The sequence below is a fragment of the Lepisosteus oculatus genome, chromosome 12 (assembly GCF_040954835.1).
Source record: "Lepisosteus oculatus isolate fLepOcu1 chromosome 12, fLepOcu1.hap2, whole genome shotgun sequence".
NCBI lineage: Eukaryota > Metazoa > Chordata > Actinopteri > Semionotiformes > Lepisosteidae > Lepisosteus > Lepisosteus oculatus.
The window spans coordinates 20,694,551-20,714,166 of NC_090707.1; the positions used below are offsets into that span (position 1 = coordinate 20,694,551).

At 35.2% G+C, this 19,616-nt stretch overlaps 1 protein-coding gene across 1 annotated transcript; it reads left to right on the plus strand.

Moving 5' to 3' along the window:
• The first annotated feature begins 2,286 nt into the window (after nt 1-2,286).
• wdr75 (WD repeat domain 75) lies at nt 2,287-19,460 on the plus strand. The gene is made up of 21 exons (XM_006636669.3): nt 2,287-2,394; nt 3,205-3,334; nt 5,118-5,183; nt 5,277-5,376; nt 7,488-7,612; nt 7,951-8,021; nt 8,457-8,573; nt 10,674-10,762; nt 10,890-11,048; nt 11,387-11,446; nt 11,534-11,649; nt 12,043-12,218; nt 13,325-13,467; nt 13,705-13,885; nt 15,427-15,521; nt 15,611-15,706; nt 16,048-16,217; nt 17,365-17,424; nt 17,770-17,916; nt 18,235-18,326; nt 18,863-19,460. The coding sequence occupies exons 1-21, from the start codon at nt 2,309-2,311 to the stop codon at nt 19,077-19,079; spliced, it is 2,496 nt and encodes an 831-aa protein (XP_006636732.2). The 5' UTR covers nt 2,287-2,308; the 3' UTR covers nt 19,080-19,460.
• Nucleotides 19,461-19,616: the final 156 nt, after the last annotated feature.

Consider the following 19,616-nt stretch of genomic DNA (forward strand, 5'->3'; position numbering starts at 1 on the left):
TTGAAATTATACACAGAAAACAGCAAATGTATCTTAATAGTTATCAAGGGTTGAAAATAGAATCTCAAATGGATCAACAAATCAACTAGGAAAAATTAGAAAAAGAAAGTGCTTCATTAATAACATGATAAAAAAGAACAGCATCCAATTAAACAAAATGAGTACAACGGATTGCAAGCACAGTTTAAAAAGATATTAGAACAAGTGAGAAATGAAAAGGAATATGGCAAAGAGTGCTAAAATTAATAATAAAAAATGTAGACAGAAGTGTTTAAGAGCGCAGAAGAATATTAGAAGCACTCAAGATGAATATATCTCCATTGCCTAATGTTATCTTACTAATTGTCAATTAATTCATCTTAATAAGTAGTCAAGGAAATGAGATATTATTCATAAGCTATTAACACCACTCGTCCATCAGCTGCTCAAGACAGGGGTAGTACCCAGGGACTGGAGAATTGCTAATGTACTACCCATTCATAAGAAATTATATGATTTCGAAACTGTAATAAATGGACTACCACAAGGATCGCTACTCTTCCTAATGTTTATCAGTGATCTAGATTTTGGTATCATAAATCAACTGGACAAGTTTTCTGACGATACCAAATTATGATTTTCAAACAGAAACAGTAAATGCAATTCAAAAGGATTTAGGTACAATGCAAGACTGGGCAAACACTTGGCTGATGATTTTCAAGTAGGTAGCTGCGTCAGCATGCGTAGGCTGCTAAGGAACAGGTAAAGGTCTATTAATAAACCTTTACTTGGCAAATGATGTCTAATTAAGACAGCTGTAGGGTTTGAAATGCAGGTAGCAAAAACAAAATTTAAATACAAAATGGGTAACTCTGAGCTAGAAGAGGCTATTTAGGAAGACGTATTAGGTGTTTATGTTGACAAATCATTTACATCTCGACAATATTCATTCAGAATACCATTTTCAATTTTGGTCACAATATTATAAGAAAGATACATCTGCTCTGGAATCCATTCAGAGAAGAGTAGATACATTCCAGGGCTTTAGAAAATGCCCTATAGTACACTAACAGACTGAAGTACCTGAACCTTTATGTCTTAAACAAGATTACGAGGATACATAAGACAAGTTAAAATCCTCAAAAGTATTGCAGACAAAGTATAGGAGAAAAAGACCCTGGACTGGCACTGTCAATGGCTTTGAGGATTTTGAAATCTTGTCTCTAATTCCCTTGTTATTTTCTCTGATGAAAACTGAAAGGGCTTACTGTACTAAATCACAAAAAATATCAAAAGTGAAATATAAAAAAATCTGGACATAATGCAGCAATTCCTAGAATTTTACTGCATCCTACCCTACCCAAATAAAATAAGGTATAACAAGGTCTTTTAAAAATGCAACACCCATGTGTTGCCTTGCAAGATTCTTTCTAGACTATTTCACTCACATAACCCCATAGAAAAATGTGAAGAGCTGGAAAGTAAGATTTAAAGGTTTACCAGAACAGTGGATTATTTTATCGCCTTTAGGTTAAACCACAAGTGTTTAAAATATCGTGATGAAAGTAATAAAAAATGTTAATGCTTATACTAATTAATTTCAGCAATAAACAATTTCATTCGGAAAGTTTATTAGTAATCGTCTACACTAACCAAAAAAATCAACTATAGCCCTGTGAATTTTCTACGGATTTATTATAAAATAAAGTGATGAAAGAATATCATCAACACCATTGGTATGCATTATCTTTAAAGGTTTTCAGTTACATAAGAAAACAGTCCACAAGTTAAGGCGTATTATGCGTCCTAGTACAGTTAAATAAATCGAAAATATCCATATACTATATACAATAGTAGTTCAGGTGGGTAGCTGCGTCAGCATGCGTAGGCTGCAAAGGAACAAGTAATAGGTTTATTCCATGCTGAAAAAAAGAAGAAAGAGAACACAACGTTTCGGCCGTGGAGCCTTCTTCAGGTGTGGTACTATATACAATATAGTACCACACCTTCAGGTACTATATACAATACTGTCTCACAGCAGCAGAAATACTACTCGCTGTATCTCCAAATTCTTAGCAGTAGCTTATCAAGCAAAAAATAGCTAAACAAATCATATTTCACGGAATGTTTAGTACACTATGAAGAAATCAATACCCAAATTTAATATCGTAGTTAAATTACAGAACTGTTTAAAGACGAATAAATACTACATCTCACTTGAGAAGAAGACTCTACTAAGGAAACCTAACCACGCGTAACTGCACTTCCTGTTTTTGTGGCGATGGCTGGGTTAGAGTGCAGAGGTTAGAGTTCAGACATTGGAAAGAAGATGGTGGAGCCCGGAGAAATCCGCGTGGTTCGGAGTGGTGGTAGCAAAATAAACTTCAGAAAACCTGTTTTCACGCTAGATTCAAAGTAAGTGTTAACATGTTTTTATAAAAAGAGACAGAGTGCTTTAGTAAATCTGATGAGTGTATTTTTGACTTATACAAATTCTGGCATCTGCGAAACATGCTGCAGTTACGTATACTTGAATGGCTATCTTCTACTTGTACAAAAATATTAACGAAGCATTATTTTACATGGGAATCGCTGGTTGGTTTACTCGTTGGAAGACCGTAATTAGTTATGAGGTGGTAATAATAATATGTTATAAGTTATGTTTGTGGATATTAATATATGAACAATGTTTTATGTAAACGTGGAGCTTTTATTCCTCATTAACGTCATCGGTAGTATCGCAGAGCCCAAACTTTTTGTCATACAAGTTGTATTGCGCCTGTTGAAATTCAAAGCCATATAGATTGAATAATAGAAGGCATTTAAATATATGGTTTTGCTTGGTAAAAGCAGTAATCTTTGTTTCCTGGAAATACAGTTTTGATTTGTTTTTTTCTCAAAGTGGAAATTATCATTGTATAGAACAATTTTCGTTTACTGGGTTTCTGGAGCAACAATGGAAATATTATTTAAGAGATGGCACACTTGCCTGCACAGATGTGGATAGTATTTCTTTAAATACAAAGGGTCTATCTGGGGAGCCCAATCCTGTTCCTGGGAGGCCGGTATGATTGCGGGTTTTCGTTCTGACGAGCTAAATCATTTGACCAATTGTAACACCATCTCCCAGTTCTTCAGGTGACGCGTTGACCTTCCACGGCCAGAGGTGTTTGTGAATGGAACATTAGCATATTTATTGCATAACTATAAACGTTCATGTTCCAGGTTCTTGCTTTGCTCGTCAGGGGATTCGGTGAAAGTCTACAGCTCCGCGACAGAAGAATGTGTCCGCATCCTACACGGACACTCGGACCTTGTTACTGGCATTGCCTTAAACCCATCAAACCACCTCCAGGTCCGTTTGCCTCCAGGCATTTAGTGTACATCGAGTGTATATGAATCTGCACCACTTCATCTAGCAATTGACGTCTCGTGGTCGTCTGTGTTTCTACCCAATTACACACTTGTCATTTTCTTTTCACTTTTCTTTTTGCACTAAAAGTGTACATAATTAATTTATTAATCTCAGTTCTTTTACTGACTACCTAATGATTGTTGATCTTGGGGAGCCTTTTGGGATATACAGTGCCTTAAAGTATTCAAACCCTTGACCATTTCTCTCATTTTATTGAATTCCAAATCCTACATTGAAATTTAGTTCTCTGTGATATTTTTTTATTTCTAAGCACTGTGGGGTTTTTATCCAGATAATGTGGCAGATATTTTAAAGATTCACAGTTAGAGGCCAATTGTAAGGCAATTGTGTCCTCGTTAGGGCAAGTGTTTTTGACCTGTGTAAACTTAGTGCTTCTGCAACACGGGGATTGAATACCTATGAAAACAGCATATTTCAGTTTTTTATTTTTCTTAAGAATATTTTCTAATACAACAGTCACATTAAAATAATTAATTTTGAGTTTCAGTGCTTTGAAATAAAAATATCACAGAGAACAAAATTTAAATGTAGGATTTGAAATCAGTAAAATGAGAGAATTGGTCAAGGGTCTGAATACTTTTTCAAGGCACTGTATTGTCAAGAAAAAGTCCAGGCCCCCCTTTTAGATATTGGGACTACCTAGCTTGGCCCTAGATCCCCACACATCTGCTGGATTCTTTCCAACTGAGTTCTTTTACATAATTAAATTTCAAATAGTTCAAATTACTATGTGTACTACACTACCGATTATCTTTATGGCATTTCATACCTTAAAATCTGTTGAAAGAGTCTTGACAAATTTCCAGTCAAATTAATGTAATACTATGGTAAAGAGCTCATATGGACAGAAAAGATGCAAGAGTATGGATTCAAAGTGTGCGCGTGTTTTTAAAAAAACAAGAAGAGGAGTGCCTTAGTAAATTATTATAGGTCAGGATGATCAGAGTAAAAGTCTGAAGCATGAGAGCTTGTTCAGTTTGCTAAATTCATTCAGTTGAATTAGAAATGGTCAGCTCTGGACATTAAGTGCAAAGATGCTGGTATTCTAATTCAAAATGATCCCTAAGCTACTGTGTTGACCAACTCTCTTGCATAAGCGAAGAAAACAAAATTTGTCTCAGTGTTTCATAACTGATATAGCTAATAAAAGCTACCAGATTGTGGGCCTCCAGACCCATGGTTGGCCATCCATGTTACACGTAATGTGTTTTTTTATCATGAGATCCCTGCATGTGACATGGTGAGAGGTGTAATGGTGAGACTGTTTTTGCAGTGTGGTCTACAGTACCTGTAAGTCGTTATTGAAAATTGGTGCATTGCTGGTCCATTCCAAGATGATCTACACTGCTAGTTTTGCTGCTACAGGCAACATACTAGCTGATATTTCAGCAGAAAGTTCCCTGAGGAAGGATCAATTGAATGATCTATTTCTGAGTATGATTTGTCATTGTGTTCTATAAAGTTGTATCAATATTTAAGAACTAAATGTGGTTCGTATTTGTGACAGCAGTAACTGCAGTGTTATGAAAATTTTAATGAAGCTCTACTTCAAGAAGACTCAAATGAATTCTTGTGTCTTCCACATTGACAGTACGTGATTGGGGCACTCCCTAGGATGGGTAAAATAAGACCTTGTGTCCTTTGTGCATCCTTTCTATGTTTAGGTATTTTAACAGGAGATTTTTAACCCTTCTATTTGCAGGTTTATTCCTGCTCTGTAGATGGCACTGTTAAGCTGTGGGACTTCACTGATGGCATTCTGATTAAGGTAATGCATTGTTCCACACTTAACACTTACTTAAATTAATTACTTTCCTTGTGCAGTATGCATATGTGTAATTGTATTTTGTTATTTCTTTAGACATTTGTAATTGGCTACAAACTCTTAGCCCTGTATGTCTCACCTGACCATGAAGGAACAGTTTTTCTCATCATCCCCATGGAAAGCAACAAAGAATCAGGTAAAATTTAAAGCCATTTCTGGCTTAATTTTTCTATTAAAAAATGTATGTCTGAATATTGGATTCAGGATTATTTGCTTGTTGATTGCTCATTTCTACATTGGACTTAATTCTTCACAGTAACCAAATGATGGTTTGATTAATGCAGTCCTCTTGCTGGAGTTGTGGATGTTTTTAATCCTATTCCAATCTGGAGCAGACATGTTTTTACATTGTACTCCTAAATCAGGATAGGATTGATATGAATAGACACCAAAACACTGTCATTCCTTAACTGATACAGCTTACTACTAAATAATAAGTTAATTATCTTCCTTTTTGTTAAAACATGAATGGTTATTCATGCAAGTAAATAACTCTTTGATTTCAAGTAGCATGGACAGTAACAGTGAAACAAATGACCTACCTTACTACATGTGGTTCAGGTGGGTAGCTGTGTCAGCATGCGTAGTCTGCAAAGGAACAAGAAATGGGTTTATTCCCTGCTGAAAAGATAAGAGAGAAAACGCAGTGAGCTCACACCTGAAGAAGGCTCCACAGCCTAAACATGTTCTCTCTCTTCTCTTTTCAGCATGTAATTAACCTATTCTTGTTCCTTACCTTACTACATGTTTGCTTTAATGTGGTGCTGTTTAATTAAAAGGCACAGTGGTAAGAATGCTTTTAGAAAAAATACTAGATCCTCTTCAATAAATGAAACTGTATAGGCTAAGGCATTTTGGAATCTGCTTTCTTGTCTGTGGCAATTAAAGATAGATATTAGTCTCTCATTCTCTTATTGTTAATCCTTTTTGTTACTGCTACTTCAGACACTACTTATGGCACTGTCTGGAGCTGGATGGAAAAAAAGTGTAGAATTTCTGCATCAGTAATGACAGACAAATGCAAAGAATAACTGAGAGTTTTTGATATTTTGCCTATCGGAGAGCAAGTGTCATTATATCATCAGTGAGTGTAACTGAAATCACTGGTCAGGTTTTTCTGTTGTCATGTCTACAGGAAATTAATTAACTGACTCAAAACCCACATGCAGTGGTTAATTATTTACTATATTTTCTTGATTTGGTCCTGAAAGGTAGTTCAAGTATGTGAATATCAGCACTAAGTAACAAGTGCCAGTGATTTTAGTTTAAACCTTTAGTGCAGCCTCTCTTTGTATTTAAAGGCTTACTTGTATATCCTTTTAGGCAGTGTTTTAAAATCTACTGTTTCTGTGGGTGGGACTGACAAAAACAAATGCTGACTGCATACCTACTAGTGGCCAGTAATTAACTTTGTATTTATTTGGAAAAAAAAAAGTTACATTTTTATTATATTTGAACAGTTGCTGAGAGGGGATGTTTACATCTGCTAGATGTTGCACAAATGTCAAAATACTATATGTGTATCAAATTTTAATTTCACCCATGTGAGGTACATATAGGTGTATATACCAGAGCCATAATGCACATTCTTTCAGTATCATCTGAAGTCTTTCACAAGTGTAATATTGTCTTCTATGTAATATTTGTTGCAAAAGCATTTTTTTTAAATTTGGCAACTGTTCAGATGCCATGCCTTGTCTGTTACAGGATAATGTAAACAACTAGACCAAACAATATGTGCTTGGTACAGAAATTCTAAATTGTTTCATATCCATCAATATAATTCTTATTGCAATAAGTTCCTGGTTTTTCTGTTTGCCAGGAGGACCCCCTTTGTGTCATCAAGAGACCCCAGTATTTTAAAATGTTTAAATAAGTCTGCCATGCAGTGTTATATCAAGGGCAGAACTTCAAAAGCATACAAGGGAATAGTAGCGTGATCTCCTGTGTTAATCATTAGTTTTAAGAACATCCTGTGCTTTAAGGTACACAGGACTTGTGCCAGTGTGTGATAGCCCGAAATAGTCCCCATTAATCATGCCAATTTTAATACTCCACTGGAATGTCATATTAGGAATCCACCTTAACTTATCCTTCCCAGTGAAGGCTGTGACAAATTAGTTACTGCTATATGCACACTTAATAGATAGATGCCTTCTGAAGTTAATTTGTACCAGATCTGTTGCTCCTTTTACTAAGAGCTACTTGCAGATGTTTTTGACATTTGGTTTTGTCTTGTTTTGGCAGAGGCTTTTCAGTTGGTTTCTGTTCAGCTTCCAAAAGTGTCCGACCAGGAGGTGGAAGCCAGAGATGTGTCCATCCTGTTAAGTAATGTCAACCCTGCCCCAAAGGCAACCTCTTTTGGAAGAGGGGTACGAGATGCGCATCGCTTCACATGTTCAAACTCTCTCTTCAGTTGTGAGAATTGACCTTTGGGGTCAACTGAAAAATCATCTCCGCGATGACGCAGCACATGACTGACAGACCTATTAAAATACAGTGCAATCTATCATTTATAAAAAGTATTTTAATACAGTTGTAGCTGTTATAAAATCTGAGCATGTGTAAGAATGACACTTTTTATTCTCCTGTTGAAATGTATTGTGTATGTAGTAGTTGAATATTTCAAAATTGAATATGATTGGACTTATTTTTATTCCTGTATATTTATACACGGGTTTAATCTGGGTTTTTTTCCTTTGTTGTACAGGGCACATATATTGCTTCTGTGAAAGGTCTACATATGTCTGTGTACTTTTTCAAGAAACAAAAGACTTACAGGTAATTGTTCCTTTTATCTTATAAAGCCTTCCCCACTACAATTTTTATGACTTTGTGGGAAGTTAGAAAGGAGATCCATTTTATCCAAAAATATACAACATTTTTTAAATGTATTTATTCATTTGTGATTACATTAGTTTTACTGTAATATAGTAAGAATTATAGTCATTTCCTGACCTCCAAGACTGAGGCACAAGATGACCAAGATTGTCAACTTGATCATCTGTCTTGTTTGTATTATGATTTATCTTCAGATCAGTGGCTTCTTAAACAAAAACTAAAATAAAATGTACAACTTATTTATTTTATTAAGTGTCCATATCCTTAACTTTTTCTAAACTATTTTTCATATATATATATTTGTCTTTATATTCCCCTTTACCTCACATAGTATAAAAATTGCAGTGATGTTAATTCTCTGACTTCCCCCTTAAGGCTGGCTTTAAAAGCTACTGATAAAAAGGGAGCCAAGAATATGTTCACATGTGTTACCTGTCACCCAAAAGAGGACTGCATAGCCACTGGCCATGAAGATGGGAAGATAAGGCTGTGGTATGTACAGCCATGAAAGTTTTGCTTTGCTGATTTTTCCACAGTAAAGATGCCATATATTTAGGTTTCATGCTGAAAAAAGTATGGGTGTATTAATCAGAAGAGTCACTGTAGTTGTAGCCACCAGGTATTAATCTGAAATGTTTAAGATTGTACACCTTTGATTTTTATTGTGTTGTTAAAACAAGTAAATGTTATTAAAAGTTTGATTGCAACACCATCCTTGGGGGTAAAAACAACACAAAAAATTAAATATGACGTTATTGTATCTTTTATCAAAACCCCCAAAATTCCTGCAAATTCATGTGACTGTTTTGCAAAATTGGGTTTTAAATGTTGTCATCTTAACTTCCAAGAAATTGCAACCACTTAAACATTAGCAATTTTATTTGATTAAAGATTGTAGTTTTGCATACCGTTTCACAATCTGAGGCTCGGTTTAGATATTTTTCAATGTGGAAGTTTCTGTTACTAGTTAAGATTGCTTCAACCTGGATATTGCATTATTGTAAACATTGCATCATTGAGACTCTACAGTTTGACTTCTCTGCTGGTGGAAAATGGCCCACTGGTGCCCCATGAGTGATGAACTAGGATTCTTCATCGCTTAAAAATAAGTTTCAGATATAGTAGCATTTAAAACAAAATTGATTTGTGTAATTCACAGTAACAATACCTCTAGATTGACAGCTATTAACCAGTACACATTAGATCTTACTAAACTTTAGTGCAGTAGACATATAGGTCAAGGGTAGTGTCCCCAACTGTCTTGGGAGGGATTCTAGAACCCTAGTCATTATTCCACTACTGAAACGTTTGACAGACAGACATTTCATGCAGAGTGTCCACTACAAATATAGACTTCTCAAGAGCAGTAATCACTAATTCTGTGAACAGGGTTTGAAAGGAGAACCCATTTGCCTTTAAAAGCTTCCAAAGGCTGGCACCTTAACTTTTTGACCATCACAACTTTTGATAAGTTGTAAATCAGTGTCCCATTTTGACCTCTCTAAAATCAAACCCGTTGACTTGTGCTGTCCTGGCATAGTGCCGAAATAAAGTCAAAAGGGTTAGAATGGAATAGGTTTTATTAAGATTATGTATTAGTTTAATTGGAAACCTGGAGATCTGATTACATTTGTCTGTCGTACACAGATGGAGGCAGTTTGCAAAGAAGGATTATGTAAAGCAGCAGCCACAAAAGTTAATATGGTTTAAATCTATCTCTGAATGGAATTATAAAAAGTTATTGGCAGTTGCTCTTTGTTTTATAATTTCCCCACATGGATTCATTGATTATTTTTTTTTCAACACAGCCACTCCAGTCCCACACTATTCCTGTAGCACTCTGTGCATATGCAACACTGATCATTGACAGGTTTGATTGATGTACTTTTCTTGGAAGACACTTTTCCAGCATAATTCCATAGAGTTACAGAAAACATCCAGAACCACACATATTATTATAATAATTGTCTTTATCGTCACTTGATATTGTTTTATTGTTTAAAGAGGTAGGATGTTCATGTTAGCAGTGAGATACTTCATAGTTTCGTGGATCTGATGCAGCCAGTGAAGCATGGCTAAGTTAAGTTGGTTGTGACTTAAATTTTGATTAATTAAAAATGGCTTAAAAAAAAAGAACATGGCATCTTAACTGTGAGGGTTGATAAGTTAATGGTTATTTAGAATATCACCTGGCCACATCTTTTATTGTCCAAAGATTAGGTATGTTTTTTGAGACCAGACAAGCATTTTCTGACTTGAAGTGTTTTTATGGTGGGTATTTATTCAAACCAATTCTGTTTCCAATTCAAATGTAGATGTAAATGTCGTCAGGTGTTGGTGTGAAACTCTTTCCTTTACAGAATTGCCATCCAGCTTATTATTTTATATATGTCCAAATACTAGAAAACTGGGAATTTCAGCCTTCAGTTCTGAATCATAGGCCATCTGATCTGGTAAAGATTTGTATATGTCTTTATTTGATATTAAGCAGGTTTTAACATCAAATGGGTTGATCACATTTATACTCCATCTGAAAAAAGTGTGAATTATAGTAACTTGTAAATTTGGATAACTTATGTATCTTGTTTACAGGAGAAATTTTAATCAGAAAAAGGAATACACATACTCCACACAGCACTGGCACCATAATATTGTAAAGGATCTGTCTTTCACACCTGCAGGTAAGGTCTTTAAATAACAGTATTTAACAGTGTTATAGGGTATAAACTTTAACCCAAAGTGAAATTTACTATAATTGTTTTTCTTGCTTACTAACTAAAAACTTTGTTTTTCTGAATGTGTTCCCAGGTACTAATATGCTGAGTGGTGGAATAGAGTCAGTGTTAGTACAGTGGCGCTATGGAGAAGAAACTAGAAAGGATTTCCTGCCTCGTCTGGGAGCTGCTATTGAATATGTCTGTGCTTCTCCAGATGGAGTGCTGTACTGCACCTCTCACAGCGACAATAGTGAGGCTTTTGTTCTCTGCTACTTTTAATGTTTAAGTCTCTTTTCATATTTCTCTATTGTGCATATTTTCTTACCATTGAACTCTTGAAATATTGAAGCAATACTTCAGAACTGTTCTCATCTAAAAAGAAAAGTTTTTTTTATATTCTAAGGTTTGTTTGGCTTAGAGATCGGCTTCACTTCAAGACTTTTTGTTAAATATAATTGGAGTGAGCTTTGAGTAAAATGTGCTTTGGCTTTAAAAAGCTGCTGACATGTTCTTAGCATTCTGGAAATATTGCCTGGCACTGGATTTTAGTCAAGCTGAAAAAATATTGTTTCTTTTCTTAACCGTCAGAGATCACAATTATCCAGAGTAACCTGAAAGTCATTGGTGTAATCCAAGGCCTGGTTAAAGGTATGTAAATAGAATAATATATATACACAGAATTTCTGTTCAAGAAGTTGATCACCACCAGTTAACTTATTGACTCATTTTTTCAAGGAGATAATATCAAGACCAATTTAATGATTGACCCAAGAAGTAAAGCATTAGTGCTAAATGGGAAGCCTGGACATTTGCTCTTTTATTCTCTCCAGCACGACAAGCAGTTGTATAATGTAAGTAGATGTTTTAATTGCACTTCAAAATGACTCTTGCAACCATAAAGCCATGTCGTGCATGACACATCTAAAATCTTGCTTACCATTTAGACAGAAAAAAAATATTTGCCTATGTAAGGCACAATGTATGATTCAGTTTCCAGTATACCTGGAAGCTTCTATAATTAATAATGTGATAAAAAATACTGTTTATCTCACTCCATCAAAGGTTGAAATAATTCATTATTTACATTGTTTTTAAAATGAGGTTATCGGGGGGAAAAAAAGAGATTGCATTACACGAAGATTACTTTATAACAATAAATTAGAAGATTGTTAATTTATAATTTGTATTTTGAGTAAAGGATAGATTTTTGGTTCTGATGTTATTTTTGTACATTTTCTTAACAGCTTGACATAGTGCAACAGGAGTATATCCATGAGTCAGGCCTGCAGCAGTTTGAAGTGGTCAAAGCTGCATTTGATGCCCAAGGTTCTTGGTTAGCAACTGTTGAAGAAAGGAAAAACAAGTTGTCTGAATGGGAGGTGATACTGAAAATGTGGGGCTATGACGAGCAGACACAGAGGTTAGTTTCATACTGCTGATTATGCTGTTTTGCATGATGATGGGAGCTTTGCATATTTGTTGCAGTACAGATAACAAGTCTACCCTTTTTCACAGCATTAATTCTGCATCAGTTTTAACAGCAAAATGGAAATCTATCAATTTTACAGATTCCTTTCTTACTGATTTTGGATTTTTCTCAAATATGTAACAGAATTGTTCTTTTGGAATATAAAATCAAGAGTTATAACGAGTAAGAAGATTTAAAGTGAACATATGTATGATTTAATTATTTGCTTTTCGCGTGTGACGTATTCTGTTTGAATACAAGAATCGCCTCTATTTGTAATTTTTCAGCGTGTCTAGTCCGTTTGGTAGTTTATTAATTTCTAAGTCTTGACATTTGAAAACATCAGAAAATTCCACAAAACATAAATTTGAATTTATAGTTCGCAAGTAGGCTTTTTCCTTTCTCTCAGGAAAAAATAAGTGTTACTGAGACGCACCTCCTTTTATGTGTTATGATTGATTTCAACTGTGTCTTGGTGTTACTATAATGTGCTGCTGAGTGCTTGGAATTTTTTCCACACACCTTTTCTACCTTTGGACTTTAAACAAAATGTGGTATCTCACTATGTGTTGCTGGTGTAAACAAGGTTCATTTCTGAACCTTGATAATACTCACTTCCCTTGCATTTTTACTCTCATGTGGTGATGACCATCTCAGCACTGATCATGCCATGTCCTCCAGTGGAGTCTTTCTAACAAGCCCTGCTCCTAAAAGCATCCATTCTCTTCTCTAGGGGAAGTGCAGATTTCAAGCTCTCAAATTCCTCAAGCCATTGTCACAGCACCCTTTACCATCAGCTCCATCTCCCTACTTGAGCTCTTTCACTTGAATACCAACTCGTTTTGATTTTTTTAACTATAACTGTTGTCATGATACAGGAACATGGTTAAATGTTTAAACCATGTATGAATTACCTCCTTAATGTCTTGTATACAAGGACAAAGATCAGTAGATTGAATGCCATGAACCTGGGTACATAACTTTCTTTTTTATGACTTCATTATCAGAAAGGGGGATTTTAAATGTGCAAAATTAATACTCTTATTTTTTTATTTAAGCTTTGTGCTGAATACCACAGTAACATCCCCACATGAGGGTCAGATCACAGTTCTCTGTTTCTGCAATGCCAACGAAACCAGCATGTTGGTGACAGCAGGAAAGGATGGGCAGTTTAAAGCCTGGCTCTTGGGAGAGAATTCTGGTATGTATCCTAAGTGATCAAAATTGGTTTCACAGCTAAAGTTTCATGCATTGCATGACGTGAGCGTTTAGTTCCAGAAATATATCTCAAACTAAAGATCTATTACCTTTTTTTTGTTTGTTTCAGACAGCTTAGTTCAGGATTTAATAGAAGATTTAATAGCTTTCTCAAGAAGAAGACCAAAGAATTATGTGTTAAAGAAAAATGACGTTTAAACACGTTTTTGTTTGTCTCCAGATCAGGAAACGTGCTGGACTTGTGACTTTGTGGGCAGCTACCACAATCTCAGTGTCACAAACAGTTGCTTCTCTGCAGATGGTTCCTTGCTGGCTGTCAGTTTCCAAGAGATCGTCACCATATGGAACCCTGACTCCTGGGACCTCCTGTGCACATTCTGTCAGCCTCCAGGGAAAATAAGGTCTAAAAATAAAGGCTTTTTTCTTTTCCCAAAAACAGAAACAAAGCAATCCATGGGTTTTTTTTGCTAAGAAGGAAGACCAGTCTGCTTGATGTTTTGTTAAATAAGGAGATAAATTAAAAAAATACATTCCTGAAAGGTTTATATAACAGTTTATTTCATTCCCCTCCACTGTTCCACCTATTAGCAATTTAAGTAAATTTATTTTGTTAAAAAGTAGTTAAAACTGACCTTCTAGTTTTACAGTCTAAGACGTATAAAACATTGAGGAACATTTAGTAGATCAGGATAGAGCTATTCAAACCAAAATGCTCTCAGGCCAGCTCTGGCTGTCTCTTTCCACTTTGCAAGCATGTCACCTAATTATAAGCATGTGAGTTCCAAAGTCTTGCAACCTGAAATGAACTCTGCTCTAGTTTCTGTTGAGCTTTCTTGCATGGTATTATAGGAGTTTAAAATGCTTATTGTGCAAGATTATAACAAGTTTGCCGCTGAGTTGGAAAGCTGGAAACCCTTTGTTATTTTATTTTAATTCTCACCTCTGCTATGTTTCCGGCTCATTAATAATCGGAAAAGAAAATCAGAATTCAAGGAATGCCTTGATTTTACCAAGTGGATTTCATGTGTATGTTAAGAAAGCATGTGATAGTACTAATGTGGTCAAATATGCAAGGTGATAATATATACTCCCCAATCGCTGCACAGTTCTGACTCCCAATGTATTGTTGCATGGTGTAAAAGTTTATGTATTAAATATTCTGAAACTAATTCACTGATTGGTAAATATTGAGTTGATTTAGAAAAGTGTCTATAGTCAGAAAATTAAATGCAGTCTTAAAATAACAGATCACTATTATATGCTTCCTCTGGATCATATTCAATCAATAAAGGAATACCTAAGGAAGTTGGCAATACAAGGAATTTAGTCAACAAAGAATTTACTCATATCTAATGTTGGTTTTCAAGAGCAAGCTACATTTTGTAGTGAGAAGTGAAAAGGCTTTGATTACATCTGCTGCCTGATGTTAAAAAATATTGAGGCATCTTGCTGTTCCTATTATTTATAAGTGCATCTTTGAATGTTACTAGTGCTGTAATGAAATTATATATAATATAACCAGCAGTTAAAGCAGTTTTTGTGTCAAATCAACATGTAAAAAATGCCTTTCATTGATTGATGTTATTTCTGTGTCTGCTGTAAAGCATGAATCAGCAATCTTGCAGATTATTTTTCAGTGTTGTGTGCAGCAGTTACAATTAAACTTGTTACTGTAAGTTATTCCCTATGTGCATCCTCAGGACATTGTAGTTAGACTGAAACAGAAATTCAGTTCTAATTTTTAATTTAACTTAAAAATTCTAATATGTACTGAAGTAATCTAGTGAAGTATGCATCTCAGATTAAAGTCACAGTTTAATGGCTGTAATCTGTTTAATGCATTAAACCACTTTGTGATTTGTAATTTTGTAATTTGTAACTTTGTAAACCACTTTGTCATGGGCTGAAATAGTTGTTGAAACTGACTCTTTTGATCTTGTAGGAAACTTTGTTTTGGGAGGCTAAGCTGTTCAAAGTACCTCCTTGGTACCACCACTAATAACTTGCTTTGCTGTTGGAACCTGCTGACTTGTAAATGTAAGTGCTCTAAAAACATTTTGTTGTATTGTCATCAATTACGTTTAGCTGATATTAAAACTTAATGTTTGTTTTTATTTTCCCCCAAGTGGAATGGAGCGCAGATTTAAATGTCATTTGTCTTGAGGCTGATCCTTTATCTGAAAACATTGCTGCATTTTCATTTGCATCTGGAAGCTCTGACTGTGAGTATGAATCCTGTATTCTTTTAGGCTGCTGAAAACGTCTTTCTTAACCCATATTAATTTTGTGCTTTTTTTCAAAGCACCATGCACACTAAACCACCACTGTAGTTCAGTTGGATGATTTAAATAAAGCTGAATGAATTTTAAGAGTTATCGCTGTCCTACCTGATTACCTTTTTTACCTTACCTTTGCACTTTTTTAAAATTTCGAAATGTAAACCTTCAAGCCGAATTTTTTTAAATATGGGAGAGAGGGTTTTTTAAGACACACATATTTTGACGGTGTGTCACGAAGCAGTGAAAGCCACCGTCTGAAATAAACGTGCTGCGTTTCCCCTCAGTGTTCGTGTTCAAACCGAGCGAGCCGCGGCCCCTGTATGTCCACAAGGCGGTGTGTCTCGGCCAAGTGCAGCGTGCAGTCTTCGCTCCCCGAGAGGCGGCAGAGGACAACTGCTCAGAGAGCAGCCAGTGGTTGAACAGATCCCGACTCTACTTCCTTTCAGAGCACATGGTAAAAAAAAACTCACCTTTTGATTGTTGCGTAAAGTGGTAGAGCTTACATTTGAAATAATTCGTAGTTTCAGGTCCTGGATTGTTAAAACAGGAAGAGCATTTCAGAACACAATTCTGCTTACAGTTGGGATCTTGAGATTTTTGTAGTTTCAGGTCTTTATTTTACATCTGTTAGGTCATTACACTGTTGTTATATGTCTTATTATTCTGTTTCACTTCTCTGCCTGATGTGCCAGCATCCTTACTACACAACACATTTTGCAACACTCAAGTTGCCCTACTTCAGTAATGCATGAACTGGGTTCCCTATTACATATGGAGCACTCAGAACCTTTGGGGTGAAAATGTAAAGGTAGTTATTGTTACTTATTAATAATAGTGATTCTGCCAAAGACTTCCAACTTTCATATAGCTATTTGTAGCATCTTGAAGGATCACCCGTTATATGTAGGTTGTTCTTGAGTTATGTGCTCTTATTTTGCAAGCTTTTAGTTTATTGTGCCTCAAGAATGTACACCTCTTGAAGAATTAATCTTCTGGCAACTTCACAGAGTATTTTAGACACTAATACACAAACGTAGGCATCAAAGAAAAAGTCGGTGCTAACAAAATCTTTAAAATGCAAGACTGTCAATAAAATATTAATTGAACGATGAACAAAAGATGATTAGCATTCGATGAGTAAAAGGATTCAATGAAAGTCTACAATAATCGCCTAAAATACTCAATAAAGAACACAATTGTAATGTTACTTATGAAAATACCAAATGAATGACATTTAAGTTTCACTGTGAGTAAAAAATCAAAGATATATGCAGTCAAGATGTCTTTCACACCCACCCACTAACAATCTTTATATTGATTTGATTAGTATTAACATTTACTTTAAAAATAACTTGTAGCATTTTTAAGCTGTATGAATTATAGTACAACTGTGTGAACCTTATATGTTCAGTTATGGAGTAGACCCAGAATGCATCCCTCGTAATTGTGTATTCTTACGGGGAATTAGTTTTAAATTTACAAATTGAATATCAAGCATGGCACAAATCTCTTTATATCTTATAAATGTACCTTGTTTAAATGTCCTATGCAGACAGTAAATCACTTTTTTTATCGTTTACTTTTGTTGTCGTTTTTTTCAGGATCTGATGACATTCGTTACAAAATCAGAAGAAGACTGGATAGTGGCTTCAAACAAACAGGTATGTTCACTTGCATCTTTGAATGAAAACATAACTTCCCAGATATCAGTCTTCCTACACTCGTACACTGTCATTTCTCCTTCTATTGTACGTATATTGGTATGTTGTTGTTTTTTTCTTGGAATTCCTTTTTTTCCTTTTAACTCGAGGTGCTTCTCCAAAAATACTTTTAAGTTGACGGCATAATGATTATGAAAACGTATGATTTTTATTATATTCTCTGCATGGAAATTAAGTTGTATGATTGCCCATAACATTCTTACTTGTCACTCATAGTGCCTACATTACCATAAAGCAGAATTTCTTTTACCGTATTTCTCTTCTAAATGCTCCTTTGTGGTTCAGCTTTCAATAGATGAGAGCACTCCTGTCACTCCATTCTCCCTACTGTTGGGGAGACACAGACAACAGCATCAGACTGATCTGGATAAACAGAAGGACCAGCTAGCAGCTCGGGTTCAGAATCCACAAGGAACAGTTGCAGTTAAAGAGGTGAGCACTCAAATCCAGTCATTCAGTGGCTTCTGAACTGTAGTAATACATTTTGTATTGAAACAGTGCTGCTGAATAAGGATTTGTGTAAGGAAGAGAATGTTCCCCGTGTTAACGTGACATTAGATAAAGTAAGCAAAGTAGCAGTATTTTTGCACCTGACAAAAAATAGCAGTTTTGTTTAGTAAAATGTGGATGTTTATTTAGGGAAGACATACCTCAGTTATTAAGATCTTAAGCATTTTCGTTTTAAAGTAATCGTATAGTTTGAAGTTGTTGCATGATGATAAATGGGAAAATCTGTTCATCTCATTTCAGTTGCTTCAAACTCCAGCCTATGTTTTGCCCTCAGCTTCATTCCTGTGTACAATGTTTGTGAATTCCTTGCTGATCTGCAAGCATGGAAATGGGTAAGTTGGCTTTTTGCAAGAGAGGCGGTTTACCAGATCTAAGTATTTTTAATATGGTTGAAAACCTCAAAGATGTATATCTGAAGCAGTAGAGAAACCTGGACAAAATGCATTGTTAACTTCAAGATTACAGGTCATTAACAAACCATTGTACTTCTTATAATAAAGCCATGGAAGTATGTTGGATAAAATACTAAGAAAAAAATTTTGCATCCTCCAATATAAATACTGTTATAATCAGGGGAAAGTGTTGCATTTAATTATTTTTTGACAAGGTATGTACTAAATATATCAATCTTCAGTCTTAACTACATTATTAACAAATTGAGCGTTTCTTGTAATGCTGGGGATATGGTTTGGCCCACAAATTGGGTATTGAAGGTCTTGTATTTCTTCAGCTTGTCTGATTCAGTTCTTAAAATCTGATCAAATGTCATAGACCTGAAACCTTTAGTTGTGAGTAGTACAAGATTCACACACTTGTATTTCTTTAATACAAGTGAGTTGACCTTATTCTTTTTTTTTTTCTCTTAAAGAGAAGTCTCTGAGGAAATAGATGAGGATATGGACAGTGACAAAGAGGAAGATGATGATTCAGAAAAGGAAATGGACTCGCTGGATAATCTGCAAGAATTCAAAACAGAGTACCTCTTAGAGGAGCAGGCACCAGAGCTTTCAAGGTCTGAGGAAAAGGAATTAAAGAAACTACGGAAAACAGACTACAGTTGGCTTAGCAAACTTCGGGACTATTAGCTGTAGGAATTAACCTGAGCCAAAACCCTTGGTGCATCATTTTTTACTCTTAATGCAATCCAGTATTTTTTTTATATTCCAGAAAAGTATACCATGCTGGTTAAAAACCGTCTATTGCTGGGACTGTTGACATTAACAGAACTTTTGAAAGATCAAACTGCAGTATTGAGTGTTCTGTACCTTACTTTTAGCCGTTTCATAACTTATCCTAAACTTGCATAAAGGATCACGTTTGGAAAATCTGCTCATGCAGCTTTTTAAGGCAAGTCACCAGTGCACACTTCTGTTATACATTTTGCTACTTCTGTTTTCATATAGAAGCTCAAAAATATCTCGAATGACTCAGCATATGTTCATAAAATTCCCATGAGCAAATGCTTACTCAGTGTACTAGACTTGTTGTTCTTGATGGATAATATATAGATAACCTCAGTGGAACATTCATGTCCCTTAGATATTTTTTGTAATGCGAAATTCCAGGTTACTCTTCCCCTGAATTAATATTGGTCTAAAGTATTCCTCTTTGCTTGTTATCAG

Excerpts from the sequence above, each read along its gene's own strand:
- wdr75 (XM_006636669.3), top strand. The coding sequence starts at position 2,309 with ATGGTGGAGCCCGGAGAAATCCGCGTGGTTCGGAGTGGTGGTAGCAAA. Across the intron at positions 15,707-16,047 it reads TGCATCTGGAAGCTCTGACT|TGTTCGTGTTCAAACCGAGC; the intron begins GTGAGTATGAAT and ends GTTTCCCCTCAG. Across the intron at positions 17,425-17,769 it reads TAGTGGCTTCAAACAAACAG|CTTTCAATAGATGAGAGCAC; the intron begins GTATGTTCACTT and ends TTTGTGGTTCAG.